General features: G+C 31.2%; 1 protein-coding gene across 1 annotated transcript in view; it reads right to left on the reverse strand.

Annotated features, from left to right (window-relative positions):
- Nucleotides 1-15,918, reverse strand: part of LOC118190998 (neprilysin-2-like) — a 136,364-nt gene extending 120,446 nt beyond the window's left edge. The window contains exons 1-4 of the mRNA XM_035361793.2: nt 15,614-15,918; nt 6,757-6,864; nt 5,173-5,277; nt 3,587-3,751 (exon numbers count right to left, since the gene is read on the reverse strand). Coding sequence (XP_035217684.2) covers nt 3,587-3,751; nt 5,173-5,277; nt 6,757-6,864; nt 15,614-15,686 — 451 coding nt within the window. The 5' untranslated portion in view covers nt 15,687-15,918. The remainder of the gene's footprint in view (nt 1-3,586; nt 3,752-5,172; nt 5,278-6,756; nt 6,865-15,613) is intronic.
- Nucleotides 15,919-17,767: the final 1,849 nt, after the last annotated feature.

Raw genomic sequence — 17,767 nt, forward strand, 5'->3', positions numbered from 1 at the left:
GAAAAATTGAAAGTGTAATTTTCGGACCAACAATGTTGAGCAACAGAAGACTTCTGTGTTTCCTCTTTTCTAACATATGCCTCATGTTCCTTCACGGGAAATTTTAAGGCTCTCTTAGTTTGGCCAATGTAAATCAAACCACACTGGCAAGGAATCGTATAAATACCCCAAGAATTCATATCCAGAATGGGGTCCTTGAGTATGGAACTCGGAATTTTATTGATGGGAGAATAAACAAGCCGAAAGTTAAATTTCTGAGAAATATGTGCAACTTTATAGCTAATTGATGGAAAGAAGGGAATGACAACAGAATTTTTATAATCTCCCAAAACAAGAGTGTGCCTTTTAGTGTGTTGAGATGAGACTTTTTTAACTGCTTGATTAATAATGTTGGGTGAAAAACCCCTGTCAATAGCTATTGCTTTTAAATAATATAGTTCTTCATCAAGGGCTCGTTTGGAGGAGCAAACTTGAAGAGCACGGAAAACATAGGAATAAAATGTAGCTAACTTTTGTTTAGTCGGATGACATGATTTAAAGTGTGGTCAATCAATAAAATTCCGAGTTCCATACTCAAGAAATCATATCCCATTCCGGATATGAATTCTTGGGGTATATATAGGATTCCTTGAGTGTGGTTTGATTTACATTGGCCAAACTAGGAGAGCCTTAAAATTTTGTGTCAAGGAACATGAGGCATATGTTAGAAAAAAGGAAACACAGAAGTCTTCTGTTGCTCAACATTGTTGGTCCGAAAATTACACTTTCAATTTTTCTGCTGCCAAAATTATTCAAAAAACATCTTCCATTGGAGAACTGGATTTTCTAGAGGCATTTTACATTGAAAAAAATCTTTCTGTTCTAGTTAACGATCCTAATTCCAATCCAAATTTACCTTCGGCCTTTAAAGAAATTATGTTTTAGTTCTGGTTTCACCAACAGATGGCGCCACTTGCTTATTCTTGTCCATGCTTTCTTATCTTATCTAATCATTATTTCCTCTCTTGTTCATTTGCGGTTTTGCAGCTGAGGATGGTGGTTCGGTAAAACCATCGTAACTAGTCCTGTGAAAATTTTGAAAATGTAACGCTGATTTTTGTTGTTTGACTCCTGAATTAGTATTTATTCGGCGTGTTATTGTATCTTAGTGCATTTATTGCTACACTCTTTTCAAACTCAGTCTTAACATCATATAACATGAGTAAAACACTTCATATTATACATGATTATATGTTTAATGACACGGAAGTTTTGCATTTCTAAGTATCCATCTTCATTAATACTGTAGTCAGTTGAATCATTTTGTTTCAGTAAAATTTAGATTCTGCTTAAATGCGATCTCCTTTCAACATGTTATGTCTAAAGTGTTTGTCGACCATGCTTGTGGTGTACGTATTATGCTGTTATTATCTTTACTAATGCTATTGCGCAACATTGAACATCTTCATACCGGGAAGAAAATAGTTCGCTGTATCTCTGGTTTCACGAAGCTCGTAAAATCATCCAGAATTCATTTACGTCACATTACGCAAAAGAGCAACCTTAATCTGGCGTAGATTTTCAATAAAACTCTCGGTGATACATTTTTAAATTGACACATTTTTAAAGCGCATTATTCGCCATTAACCATCTCAATGGGTCTTAAACATGTGTACGAAAAATGAGCAATTCTATGATAATTTTAATAAGTTTGTACGATATTTATTGATAACCATTACTCCAATATTACTTGTAGTACTTTTTGTAGTTCTCACTGACTTCAAAAAAGCCTTCGGTAAAACTACTACTTGATAGAGAAGCTATGTCCCCTAAACTCCCCATCGAATTTTATAACACGAATGATATTATTCGCTGAATAACAGCGATTCCTTTACTTGAAACATTTGCCTCGAAATGTTTAGTTGAGGTCGAAGTCTTAAACCATTCAAGTAAGCTTTTTTAGTTTTGTCACTATATTACTGATACGATAAAGTTTGATTGTACAGCAATTAATAAATCAGATTTCTAATAAATCGTCAGATAAACGAGTTCAAGCCGCTGTTCTAGATCGACGTAACAAAACTTGATTTTGATCACATAACTTTGTGCACACTTCAAATGCTCTATTATACATAGAATGCATTTATTACTTCCGAAAGCTTCGGTATCAGAGTTTATGTTTACTTTATTTTTGTGCGCTCAGTCCTTCACGAGTTTCCAGTGTACCCCATAATGTCTCCCAGGTGCTTAAATTTACGATTGCATTACGCATACGCACACAAGTCTACTCATCTGACGGTTTTGTTTTTTTAGTGTGGGAATGATATTACAAAACATCACATTCTAGTCGATTTTGAATTGGCTGAATTTTGAAAAAAAATTTTTTCAGCTTTTATTTCTAAGAAATATTATTCTGATGCTATTCTTGAAGAGTAGAAATCAATTTGTCTTACAGACGGAGCTAAGATGAATGATAAGTTTGGCCTTGCCTTTGTTTTCTTTTTAAAAGGAACGGTAAAGAGATTAAAAAAATAGTACATAATTAATGGTAAGTGTTTTGTTTTGCTGACTGAGTTGCTATGCTAAACCTTGCTCTGAAATAGAATAAGAGTTCTTTTAGTGATTTGAGAGTAATGCGCATTTTAATATGTAGTGATTCTCTTTTTTCACTATAATTGTTAAAGAAAATTAGTGTTTCAGAGAAATCGTGCTCGTTTCTTTGTGCTCATGGACACTGTGGAAATTTTGGGGAGGAGAGAATTGTTGCTCTAGCAAAGCTATCCATGAAGCATCACATCGATATAAATCTCCGTGTTCCTGTTTCTCCCCGGAAGCACTTTTATAGAATTGATGCTATCTGTATTTGGAATAGAGAACATCTGGCCTCATCCAAAGCACAATGAACCAAAAGTGGTTACAATTGTTCGACATGAAATTTTTAAAAGATATTTAAAGCGATCTGGACTTGCTCCGAGTGCTTTGTGCAGTTGCGGTAGCGGCGCTGACAATGTAACGCATATTCTTCTTGAGTGCGTTCAACATCTCCAGCAAAGGAATATATTTCAGGCAATTTTGATGTGCTTGTTTGTACCTTGGACCCCAATTTTTTCTGAACATTTTTGGACTAAAGAGAAAATTTATGCTTTTCGAAATTTTGTTTTCAATTTAGATTACTGAGTTCTCTTTTATTTTTCTTTTGCTTATTTATTATCTTTATACTTTTTTTAAATAATTTTTCACCATTTGTAGTGCTATTGTATGTTTGTGTATATATTTTTCTAGAGCTGTGATATACTTGTGTAAACCTCGTTGTATACTTTGTCGAATACGATCAGTTAAAAATTAGAGCTAACGAATAACAAAACAAAAAAGTTTTAGTTTATTTTCATGGTGCTCACTCCATTCCTCTTACTCTTGCGTTCACCTCTAATGCTTTAATAAATCATCTGCGGGAAAATTTTGACCGTAGCGATAAACGCTAAGCGAGAAACGTATTATTCATATTTGGAAAAAGAAGTGTTTATAATTTTTAGTGTTATTTATTGGAAGTTAACCTCTGACGTATGCAATCCAATTAATTATCATAAGATTAAATTTGTTTACTTACATCTAAGTTTGAGGAAGATATCATCTCTCAGTTTAGAATGGACTGAAATATCTGATCTGTGTTGTTTAGGAAAGGCATGGTTATTCAACCAGCCACCACAGGCGAACTGGTAAAAGTCATTGCAAGGGTCAGCAGAAACATTCAAATTGTTAGCGATGTCTGTAGCTGAAATATAAACAAATATCGTTGGTGTGTGCTATTCTGTATTTTACTAATAATGGATATATTTGATTTCATATTAATTAAATGGTTTATTTGGCATTTCTAAATTTCATTGTCACTTGAAAATACGTTGATTAGATATTGTTCGCAAGAGCATTTCGATAACATTGAAAAGGAAATTTGATACTGCAATAGCTGCAACTACTTCATAAAATATATTACCGAACTAAAATAAATATTTTGCAGGTTATGAAATGAATGAGAGACTTTATAATAACATTTAACTGCTTAATATTGTAATTCTAAACATGTTATGTATAGCGTAAGTTTTAATTTAATTTAGAATTCTGTCTATTCTTCTTTCCCAAGTATTAAGTTTTCAGAATGTTAGTCAGAATGGTTTTTTTCCTCCGATTGCTGATGTAGTAGCGTGTTTATTTTTCAACTGCTTAGGCAGTCATTTTAGTTTTTATCTTAGCTACAGAAATATAGAAGAAAATCTTTCAACTCTACTGGTGTTTTATAGTAGTTTTAATATTTATTCAGACATATTTAGTATTATTTTCTTTGATCAAAAATCCGTTCATTCTTCAAATTTACTAATAGTTCAATGATATAAGAAAACTTTAGCTATTTTTAAAAAGGGGCATAATAACTGCGAGTATAATTTACATATAGTTTATGCGAACGTTTTAGTTGTAAGAAGAAATTATTTTGTCGAAATCATTACGTTGAAAACGGTAAATATCTTAGCCAAAAACTATTTTTTTAAAAGAAGCAAACAAGAACAAAGAAAAACCTGATCAGTTTTAAAATGTGGATAAAAATGTTTTAAAAAAATCATTTTAGTTCTACTATATTTCTTGTTTTACATCATTTCTCTAGAAATAAATTCGTTCGTTTTTTGTCGGAATTCAGGAATAGATCAAAACTAAACGATGATATTTAAAAACGGTTTAAAACAAAGTTAATAAGTAAGATTAATTTCGCATTTTTAGTCACATGTTATTTCTACATGTTTGCTGCAATAATCTTAAAGCTCACTGAAAAATAGCTAACCTTTTTCTTGGACAATTTATTGTTATTATTTTGTTTTTAACAAAATTTAAACGATGAATCTATTTCTTTCTGTTTTAAAATGCTCAAAACGAGTTATAAAATATTCTTTTAAACTCGATTAAGAATCCACGAAGTTTCGTTTTCTAACAGCAGTTAATGAAGCAATAAAGCCAGAAATTGTAGCGAAGTAGCTGATTTCGGTGATGCTTCATTCTGATGCAAAATCGCGCTCTTGCGAATATCGAAACTGAAACACAAACTGCACCGTGTCCTCACAAATAAAAAAATACCTTAAAGTGTAAATGAAAGCAATGTACATGTATTTTCTTTCATGTAAGAAAAGATAAGTGAAATTTGAACATCACCTGCTTTGATACATTCAGGTGTCAAGCAGACGTCGACATCTAAGGCATTCAAGGAAGACATTAGATGGTCTATGTCATTTTGATGATTAATAGGTTTCTCGAAATCTGGAAGAAAACACATTACTCAGTTTTAAAATATATCACAAAAGATTTGCGTACAGATAGTATTAATAATATATAAATATACTGCAAAGTATTACTACAATGTCACTTTCTAAGCGTTGAAGGACTTCAGAATTCCATCAAAATTTGTTAGGCTTACATTCTTATGATTTTTCTTACTTGCGAGACAGATGTACGTAATACCTTTGGTAATAATTTACACATATAGTTGGCCTTGTTACTATTTATGTTGTAATAAAATTAAAATAATCTAGATTATAAGTTTTTAATATAACTGAATGTTTTAGGAGAATGACTCAACAATCTGTTGTCTTTTGAAGACTGAGACTGAAGAAATTTCTTCAGAGAGATGGAATAAAGGAATATCAAAAATAAAATAAAATATATTGTCTTTATTCAGTACCTAATGAAAGTTCCTCTCTTTTCAGCGAAGGCGAGGAAACGGGATTTAATTATGAGTTACTTTGTAAGTATTTCACCTTAAATCAAGATAACAAAACTCACATTCACTTAGTGTTCAAGAACTAACAACGCTTTGCATCATCGAAGATGTCACTAGCCTGTTTGTACCTAAGAGCACATTTTAGAATATCAGTGGGGGGCGAAAACACTTATATTTCAAAGTAAATTTATAGGTTCATATAATTAATAATATATCCAAAAATATTATTTTCAGATATAAAAATTATTGAGTATATTCTTTAAAATAATTAATTCCTAAATAATGCAAACAAAAATTTACAAACCATTTGGTTTATAATTCTTTGGTATAAAAATGTTTCATAAAATTGTAAATCGCCAAATCAATGTGATATTTAACATTGCATTTCACAGGTGCTTTCTTCATAATTAAGAAAGCATAATGATATTTCGGTTCGTAAGCAATCATCAAGATCTTCCCACTGTAAGTCGAGATCTGTACTTTGATTTTGTGATATTTGTTGTTAAAAGCAATGGTATTTGATATTTTTTCAATTTTTAATAAATAAGTGGGTCAAAATGACAAATTGTCCACAATCCCGAGCAAACCGGGAAGTTTAGTAAGCCTAATTTAAAATGATAAACACATAACTATAAACGAATGTTTTAAAAATAAATACACTTGTATTTCTCTAATTAATGACGAACTATAAAGAATTTTACATGACCTTTTACTGAAAACGAAAGTAATTTTTACCGTGGTCGTACAACAGCGCGCATACGTAAAACCGTTCGCTGCCGCAACGGTCCTGCTTGCGTAGAGTTGGAGATTATTGTAAAAATTAATGTCAAATTAGGTGTTTTCTGTTCGTAGGAATATATGGAGGTACAAAAAGATACAAGGTACTTAGGTACAAGAAGAAGAGCTATTCATTTTCTCATAAATGTAATATATTATTTAAAAAAGATTGCTTCATGTCAAGAGACGAGTAACAAACTTCTTACAAGACTCCCTACCCCCCAAAAAATCTGAATATTCACCTTTATTGACCCATTCAGCTTTCAAACAAACGTCGGAGTTAGAAGAGACTTCGTGGCGTGATACTAAACTATCTGTGTTGGCTCTCTCCTGTATACCTGTATCAGGGTCTAGAAGAAAATACATCATTTACTTTATAATTATGCAACAAAATATTTACGTGCGAATACAGACATTAGTATGTCATATGATACGTACCTAAAGATATTATAGCATAGCATAGCATATAATACATGTATAAATACATACACATAATATATGCATAAATATATTTCTCATAGAAGATATAATACCTTCTGGGTAATACCTTTAGTGCCTAAGAAGCTTTATTTGAAAGAGAAATAGCAAAGCAGAAACTCTGCAGTGTAATTTATCCCGCCTTACGTTTTTTATGGCGTTAATTTTGATTTTACTGGTAGGTTAAATTTCAGGCATTGTGGATAATTACTCATATCTTCCTAGGTAACAGACAGTAATCCATAAGTAATCTAATTCCTCAATCCTTCTAATTAATGATCAAATTTAGTAATAAATTCGCCAATCATTCTAAATTATGATAACCATATACCTACGGCATATACTGATCATATATATACTGTATGATATCAAATATATACTGATGTAAATCATATAGTATATCATATATATACTATAGAATACTAAATATATACTGATATAAATCATGTAGTATATCAATATATACTATATGATTTACATCACTATATACCTACGGTATATAGTAGTATATACTACGGTATATACTACATGATATGTACCATAGGGTAAATATGATCAATATATACCTACGGTATATACTGATCATATAATATATTATATACCCACGGTATATGCTGATCATTATTTAGAAATATTGAATGTAATGTGTTTCCGTGCTGTACATGGTATTCGAGAGAAGTGGTTATATGCCTTATTTCCTGATATATTTATCTCAGACTTATATTTTCAGTTATATAATATCTCAAAATAAGGTAGGTAAATGTATTAAAAACAAAATTAATTCTGTAGTTAGCTGCTTTTGTACATGTATAAAGGCCATTTGTATGTAATATCTGTTAAAAAATTTTATTTATTCATTTATTCATTACTATTTTTTAATTAAATGGAAAGTATTCCATAATTTAACTTACGAAATTCACTGAGATATGTGTGATTCAAAATTTTAAGAAATAGCTAAATTTAATATCAGTGTTGTTTGGGCCGGTATGAATCAATTGCTAAACTGAGCGACTTTTGGTTTGTATTAGCTGTTTAAATTTGAGAAATATTAAACTCTAGTCGGAAATGAAAAGTGATTGAAATCACTAAATTCAATCTCAAATACTTCCATAGATTTTTCAGGTAGAGGTATTAAACATTCTCTGTTTAACAAATGAAATTATAATTTGTATTATGCTGCGTTTGAAGTTTTTGTTCTATTTCTAACATACATAAAGCCAGATATTATATTTGGAGGATTTGCCTGTCCTAAATATTAAAATTGTTTTTCCTGTATATGCTCATTTTATTTTTGGAAATTTTGTAACTGAAAATCATGCTCGGAAATACAGGGTTATTCAAAAAGAAAGAGCAGATTTCAAACATTTATTTCTTCTGAACTTCAAAAGATAGAAACGTGATTCTAAAGTTAATTTATAGAGAAAAGTTTACAATTATGGTATTCATTCAATGTATGCATTCAATAACTGCAGTTTGTATGGCTTCATGTGTAGACGATGTTTTAGAACTCGCCATACCGTTGGTTGAGGAATTTTAAGTTCTTTGTTGGCACGCGATGTAGATTTCTTTGGGCTCCTTTCGTAAAGTGTACGAATACGCTCGACATTCTCTTTCGATGTGCGTGGACGTCCCGTGCTTTTCTCTTTGCAGATGCAACCATCTTCTACGAATGTTCGATGCCACTCGCAAATTTGCTTATGACGCGGTGGTTGTTTATTAAATTGACGGCGAAATGCTCGCTGAACTGCAACAATGGACTCTAGTTTTGCCAATTGTAAAACACAAAAAGACTTCTTGTGTGGTGTCGCCGCCATTTCACTATAGACTACCAACCGACAAATAATATCAGACCAAACAACAGCGCCAATGTGGCCATGATTGGAACTTTTACCCGTACTAAATTGTACACTTTTCTCTATCCATTAACGTTAGAATCATGTTTCTATCTTTTGTACTTTGGAAGAAATATATGTTTGCAATCTGCTCTTTCTTTTTGAATAATACTGTATTATAGATTGAATAATATTTAATAGAATTAAATCTCCAGTTATTTTTTTGAACACAAAAGAATTTAAATCATTTTATTTAAGTCACTTAAATACAGAAATATTATAAGGTACTTTCTCCTTTCTTTCTGCGTGCTTTTGTGGTGTAATTAGCACATTCAACACGCATTCGAGAGATCCGAGGATCGAGTCCCGGGAAAGTCTTTGCAAATTTGTCACGTCTGTAGCTTCAAATAACCTAATTTCTCTATAATGTTAATGAACATTTTTTAAATTTTATTGGGATTTAATTCCCATTTCATTTTATAAATTGAGTAGAAACAATATTGTGATTATCTATTGCTACTTTTAAGGAACAGAAAAAGTGTTGAATTAATACGGTGAATTTTCTTTTCAGGTCGATTTTATGAAACTATCCTTACATTATGCATTTTTTACTTGATATAATAATTTTAAACTTTTTTAACAAAACTTTTTTAAACAAAAATACATAAATTGTTTAGTAGAGTTGTAGAGACATTAGGTTATTTCGAAGCAGAAGAGATGACAAATGAGCAACGCCCTCGCCGGGACTCGAACCACGGACGTCTCGAATACGCATCGAGCGTGCTGACCACTTCACCATGTAGGCATGCTAAGAAGGCGGAAAAAATACCTTATAGAGTTACTAAATTTTTTATCTACACCAAAATCAAGTCTTTTAAGTATGAATAACAAAGTGCGTATAATTTATTTAACCTTAGACTGCCATTACTATTGAAGTGCTTTGTTCAATGTTATCTTAAAATTTCGATTCGGTTTATTTTCCAGACTAATAGTTTTGAAGTTAATTTTTATGTCAAATGTTTTACTACAACTGTAATAATATGAAATACTTTATATCGCATTTATACGTAATTTATATGCTAACAAGATTTTTTGTAAAATACTTTTTACCTTAAATAACACTAACAGAAACATTTCTTATCCAGCATCTTTGCTTTTATGACATCTCGTAGTTTGTTTAAAAATATTCTGCTATTTTCGACTTCAGTAATTCTGTTATTAATTATACCAATAGGTAATAGGAACACGTTGCCATAGTTCAATAAAGAAATAAACAATAATAACAATAACGACTTTATGATATAAGTTGTTCCAAACACTTCTTCTTTAAGTAGATTTTAACGTTAAAATAATTTTACTCTTCATGAATTCGGATGGCATCAGTTCAGACGATATGTAAGATAGTGGTGAAAGTTGTCGAAATGCGCTTGACATTGTGATTAATCTGACATAATTTGGGACATCACATACTTCGGCTAATGCCTCTCATATTTTGACAGCTTTTGCTCTTTATTCTTATTTCTAACGAAGAAATTATTTATTTCTAAAGCCTTAGGATTTCTAAATCTCTAAAAGTGCAAACATCTGCTGCATAGACTCAGGGGAATACGATTTATAAAGTTTTACCTTCGTTATAAGTCAGAAAGAAATAGTTGCGTTTTATTTGTTTTATGATGTTTCAACAAATATGGATGAAGATGTCAAAATTTATTTGACATGAAAGTACATTATGGTGTTTCTTTGAAAATCACCTTTATTATTGCAATCCAAATGCCTTCAGAATGAATGCATATTCAGTTTTGTATTTAACATGATCCTGCATACCATTCTCAAGTAATGTAATCCTTTTTAAAACTTTAAGTTAAATATTAGAGGAAAGATCGACTGAATTTACATATATAAAATTTAAGACATTTAGAATGTAATGAAAATTTGTTTTTGTAGATTAAACGTGTGGGAAAATTTTGTCGTGATAATAATTTTTGAAAATATTTCAGATTTCATTTTAATTTACTACTGCTGTTAAAAATCAGTGTCCTTTAGATTTATTTTTGGAAGATAAACTTACTTATTACTTTTTGGAAGATAATATTACTAATCTGTTATGTCAACATATACATTACATTTTTATATAAGGTGTCTCATAAGTATTTGTGTAGACTAACGGAGAAGCAGGCTATAGCAAACGTACCGAGAACTGCACAGCAACCTATGATCGGAAACGTCATGGTAAAGTGGTATCAGAGATACAACAAATAAAGGAACACAACACAGAGATTACCAAAAGTATTTATCGTTTATAAATATTACAATTGCTGTAGTAGATGATATCATTTCAAAATGTCACAAATATACTCAAACCCATAAAAACCCACGGACATAAAAAGCCACACAGACGGACCATGGAATGGAACGCGCGATCAGAAACATCTAGATATACTTGGATATCTGCAGTAGCACAGACGATTCTGGAAACACATTCATTTCAAACTCGACAGGTGCTTCATATACAATAGCTTTATGTACTTCCCAAAGAAAGAGATTCGGGATGCTCAAATGCGGAGTCAGCAACCGGTCCGCCACACTCAATTCATTGTTCCTAATACGACACACTTAAATGTCTCTGAAGATATTTTCTTTGATGGGGAAGCGTCACATCATGTGAAAATCACATGTCGAGTCTCACATTTTTTAACACAAGGGTACGTAAGCCTATGGGAGAATCTGTTCCATAAAGATAAACTAATTTAAAATTAATAACACATCAGACTTGAGTTTGGCAAGGTGATTGCAATAGGTGAGGCCCGACTAAGCAGCCACAGACCAAATCAGTCCGCACATTCACCAAGATGCAATGCTGGACATCATGCGGTCTCACTCCGTAGGGGCTCATGTGAGCTCATAAATGTACACTGCATTGGTTAAACACCGTCTCATGTAAAATACGCCTCATCACTAAACAAAACATAAGATGAGAAACTTTGGGAATAAAAAGCACATTTGCAGGATGATGTGGTGGGAGCAGTGACTGCACTCTTTGGAGATAATGAATATAAGGATTCGGCTTGCAAAATACGATATATGTGGTCCTCCTACAGCAGCATAAAAGCCACGTATGCTGGTACTCGGATTCCTTTCTACACTATTCAACACATTATTATGTTCCAGTTCCATGGAAGGCGTACGAGTCGCTCTTTAGTTTGCCCGCGATTTGCCTACTACCTCTTAAGGATAGACAACTTAAGGTGCATTCAGGCAAACTGTGATGCACATTCGAAAACAAGCGGTTATCTGATATATCTCTTTGTGGGAAAAGATCTCGATACAACCATTGTGCTGTTAGTGCATTGCCGTCAGCTAAATCATACTCGTCACCAGCCTGCTATTTGTGTAATGTTTCGTACTCTTCTTAAAGAGACTGGTACTCGAATGGAAAAATCATTTTCCTGCAGTTCTCTCGTGAACATTTCACCTAGCGACGTACAGTGACGTTTACGGTGAGTTGCTACTCAGTTTTCAATCATTTTGGAGGGCCCTACCTGTCTTTAACTTTATACCAATATTTATATGACAGACAGTATAGTAGTAATATTTATATATACGAATAATTCTCAAGTCATTTATATAAAATAGTTTCCCATATCGGTTTCAGATACAGGTTGATCCGTAATATTAAAAAAAATTAATTAAAATAAGACTGAAAATTCTGCTCAAAATAATTGTGCGGGATACAATTCTCTTATAAAAGTTAAAAGTTTTTATGAGCCAATAAGCAGCTGTCTAAATTTTGCCACTTTCGGAATAATTTAAGTCTCGCTTCTTAAAACAAAATAAAAATAAATTTAAGAAAGATTTTTAACAGTCGCTTAAAATTTTTTTAAAGCTTTTTACGCTCTCTTTGATCTTGTATTCTATAATTCTGCTGTTTTAGATTTATTTATATCATTTTAGTATATTATTTTTGTTATGTCTTTTAATTACTTTATTTTTATTATTTACTTTTATTTTTTTGTTTTATTTGATTTTTGTATGCTTTCCGTGAATTTGCATTCTATTTTTTCAATCTTTTTCTCAGTTTATCATATCAATGTTCAGTTTTCTTAGTAAGATGGCTTATGAAACTTTTTTGTTGTCGTTTTGTCATCTTATTTTTATTATTTACTTGTATTTTTTTATGTTGTCCCTGAGATCGGAGTCTACTAGTCTGCTTTAGCACTCATTCCTGCTAATCCATCTTTTATGTCTTTCTAGCTTTAATATTAATTATCGTTTTCTCCTCATTTACGCCATATTCAATTCAACAGCAAAATCTCAAATATTTTAGAAACAACGTAGCAGCATATGTTTAGAATTTCTGATGTCGTTTAAGTATTGACTTGCATTTTATATATTTTTTCCAGTCTTTTTTCAATTCATCATATCAATGTTCAGTTTTCTTAGCAGGATGTCTTACAAAATTTTTGTCCATTTATTATTAACGTTTTGTGTGTTAACTTTATTTAATAAATATCCCGTTCTTTGCATTTAACATATAAAATTCAATTCGACAACAAAATCCTGAAATATCTAAAAACAACATATCTTTTGAATTTGCGACAGTCTCTCTTGGAGATAAAAAATGTTTCATATCGTACAGCGCTGGTTTTCATATCGTTGAGTTTGCTAATCGAAATTTATTAAAGCTTTACAAAACATGAACTAAATAATAAAATAAAAAGAAATATATAACGCAGTTCTGTGAAAATATTCAATATTTTAATTAGATACATCATGAATTAAATGCACTTTTAAGTGTAAAAAACGAATATTCTTAGGAATTCCATCTTTTGCTCTCAAATAGCTTAGTTTGTTAATCCACAACAGACATATTTAATTTGAAAGATTAATTTGATCTTACATTTAGTGGAATAGAAGCAGACTCAGATCAAAAGTGAAAAGAGGCATTTATAGTGATTCGACGATAAACCTCGTTTTGAGACTAATAGCCAATTTTGGCCTAAACATTGGAAAAATTTTTCATATTTAAACACTCACGAAACTATTTCTCCTCAAAAGATGGAAATTGTGCTGTTTTGGTTCATAAATATATTGTTGTTCACAATATGGACTCTAAGACTAAAAGTGAATTTGGAAGCACAATAAATCTCGAAACCAGAAAACAAATCCCCCAAATATTTATATTACAATTTTATATTACGCCCAAAGGGGCGTTTTTATAACGTTTTGTGTGCTGCTTTTATTTATTAAATATCATGTTCTTCGCATCTAAACCATAAAATTCAATTCAATAGCAATATCGCAAAATAATTTTTAAATTAGCATATCTTTAGAATTTCCGATACACAGTCATTGGAGATAAAAATGTTTTTTTCCCTTAAAGTGTTGCCATTGCTCGCTTCTAAAGCATTGAATCTGCTAATCAAAATTTCGTTAAAGGTTTACAAAACATAAAAAAGTTAAAAAAGCAAATTTCAAATTAGGGTTTCCACATTCGGTGGAAGGTTACGTTATGTACAATTTGATGGCTCTAGGTACCGTTGTTTTATCACAATGCGAGAAACATGCATACATTTATGCAGATTCTTTATTATTTAATTTCCTTAAATATAACACAGGGAGATAATATTCGGTGGCAACAATTTGAAAAGTGAACCGACATTTATAGTGAAACAACGCAGTATGCCGAAACGAAATTATTAGCCATTCTGAGCTAACGCTCTTTGGGCTAATAACAAATTAAAATAAATAACAATTATTGAAGAAATCTACATAAATTCAAAAGAAATATTGAATTATAAAATCAATTTTTAGTTTCTAATTATTTTTATTTATTTATTTATTTATGAACTAAGATAAAATTACGAATGTCTTAAAATTCCCCCCTCCCAACCTTTTACCTCAAGTAAAAGAAAAAAAAAAGCAAAAGAAGAAAAGCAAAAACTTTTGGCAAGATTAAATTTTAATTAATAGCAAATATGGTAGTAAGGGAAATGGCATGAAGGAAATTATACGTAAAAATAATTATTAAAAATATGTTTACAAAAGAAAATTACAAATGTTTACAAAGTATTTAATACTTCACAAAATTAGACAATAGGCAGCGTTAGTTTTATAAGAACAAAAAATTTATGACTAGGTATGTTTTGATACGTCATCATTAATTTTTTTTCGAAGAAGGATTAATGTCAGACTCTTTTAAATGTTTAACGGTTTTCTAGAAATACCCCGGTGTTGAAATGTTTTATATAATTTAAGGTTTATCTTGAAATTTCAAGCTGATATGATGGTCTTGCATAAATTAAAGCGACAAATTCATTTTAACATATCACATTTTCTTGAACATTACTGTCAATATATTCTCTGATCATATTTGAGCAAAATTTCCTCCTTAACGCATGTGAAGCAGACCACCACATACGGAAAATCAAGCGGTGTTTTCATTCATGAAGCTATACACAGTCCTAAACATTTCAGTAAAAGATTATAAAAGCAAATTTTATGTTATCAGTTTTTGCTTGGTACTAATTAGCAATAGTTTGAAATTCATGGCAGCTTCTGTAGATAAGTACATACTGATATTTTCTGTGATTAAAATTATAAATCCGATATTTGTTATTTTTACCTTGGTTTTCATATAGCGTGACAAGTCTGTAAATTTATAGGCATAAATCAGACACTTTGGATGGCACAACTAATAACTGAATGTATAGTCACAGATTTTTTGAAAGTAATCTTATTGTATTAATTTAAAATTAATATTTTCATTTATCAAATAACCTTTTTCACTTACTTAAAGTTCTGCTTGAGAATGGTACCGTGCAAAGAAGATGCTGTACAACGGCGAAGAATTTTGCAACATGCATTCTTAACTTACGGCTTTGCAATTCTGTCGTTTTACTTGACTATGGAGAAAGTATATCAGAACTGCAAAGAGTGCCGAATAGATTTAAGAGAATAATAAATTTTTTGTCTCACGAATAATAAAATTTGTTGCCTTTTTGCCAAGTTGACGGCAAGCAAAAAAGTGGAGTACCTATGTATTATTTCAACTCCACTTTTGCATTGAATGCATGCCACGTAATTCAGTCTCACGTTAACACATTTATATGTCAGGGAAGAGTTTGATGGAAAATATATGGGACAACTGAACATTGTTCGACTCAGGTCAGACAAAAAAATGACGTTCGTCAGACATCTCTTATTTACAAGAAACGCAGGTTTGTTAAGTACAAATGCATTGTCCAAGTAAAACAGGTATGAATTGACACATTGCATCAATCCAGATGTTTGTGATTGAATGAACACATGTTGAGAACATGAAACAACATTTATCTCTGTACTTTGATCTTTATATGGGACGTTTGTGTTTATGAAACGAATCAAAAGAGTCATTCGTAAAATTTATAGTGTCTATGAATGTTAGAAACAAAACACTGGTCTGTAAAACCAGAAAAATATTTTAAGAGCAGAAAATGTGTTTCTAAGTATCAGAAGCTTTTATATTACTGTTAAGTATATTGTTGTGTTCGTACGGGTTTGTAATAGATTGAATGCTCACAGCTCCGATGATGGATTGATAAATTTATTTTATTGAAAGAAACACGTCAGAGTTCTGGAACTTTCTACAAAAATAGTCGTATCACCCAGAATCAATAGTTACACTTCAAACTACAAAGGACGCTAAACACAACGCAACTAAAGAGCGAATCTAACAAGGAGATATCTTAGTACTCCGACTCACGCTGAATTAACAACTAACTGGAACAACTGAAAGCAGATCCTCTCTCTGGTCTTTTATAGTTTTCACCCGGCAGCCGAGTTATTTGTAGTAATTAATGCATTTCGAAATTATTTTAAGACATATGAGTACCGAATTACGGTTACAGCTACATAGAGCATGAATTACAGTTTTTCAGCTACACTATCCATTACAGTTATACAGGGACCGGATCAAAATGTCTCCAAATAATCTCGAAATTTGGCGGCGTTTCGCGTTTTGTCTCCAAATTTGGTGACAATATTTAGTCGCCAAATTCATTGCAAGCTTAGCGATATCTCGCCAAATTAGCGAGACAGCCATTTACTCAATGTTAAATAGACTCGGCCCTGTATTCTTACTTTTCGAGAAAACGTCGTTTAGGTTTTCATGTTATATTATTAAAAAAAAAAAAAAAAAAACTATTTCACATATAATTGAAACTAAAGTCATCTATATATGTAAAAAATTCGTAACAATATGCTCTTATTTATGATACACATATGCTTACAACAAAATGATTGAAAGGTTTTGTAGATTAGTCTGGAAACCTTGTTTGACAAGAATAATGTCACATTTGAAAATTTTTTCGGTATAAATCAATTTACGTCAGATTACTAAAAAAATTATGGTATAAGTAATAATTTCTTATTTTGATTTATTTCAGGAGTGGGCAAAGTTCGTGTCAGGTATAGCCGCATGATATGATTAAGATTATTCAAGAACTATGGCCAGAATATTTTATTATTTTAGAAGTAGTACAATAATTTTTGTCAGAAAGAAATATTTGAAATAAATGAATTAATATTTACGCTTTTAATTTATGTGTTTTTTAATATAAGTAAGTAATTCTTTTTGGCCTTTACTCTGTATTGGGTAAAATACATTCCTTCTCTGAAATTTTATATGGTCATTTAAACACTCTTTTCTCCTCCAGATAAAAAATTAAGAACTTTCGGCTGGTTTGCAAAATTAATTTTCTGATTATGAGTTGTAGAGTCCAGTTAATGAACTTCTGTCTGTATACTGGAGTAGCAGGAAACTACACAGGAAGAGAGTTCACATGCCCTTTATAAACTCTTTAAAATTTACAGTGTGTCAACTCGACGCTAACAAACTTCGCCTCTACTTGAGCGGTAACTGAAAGTCAGGTAATTGAAACTAAAAGTTGAAATGTTAACAAGTGCT

Source organism: Stegodyphus dumicola, chromosome 2 (assembly GCF_044657685.1).
Source record: "Stegodyphus dumicola isolate Sdum_Otavi_A_Nest chromosome 2, ASM4465768v1".
NCBI classification, from domain to species: domain Eukaryota; kingdom Metazoa; phylum Arthropoda; class Arachnida; order Araneae; family Eresidae; genus Stegodyphus; species Stegodyphus dumicola.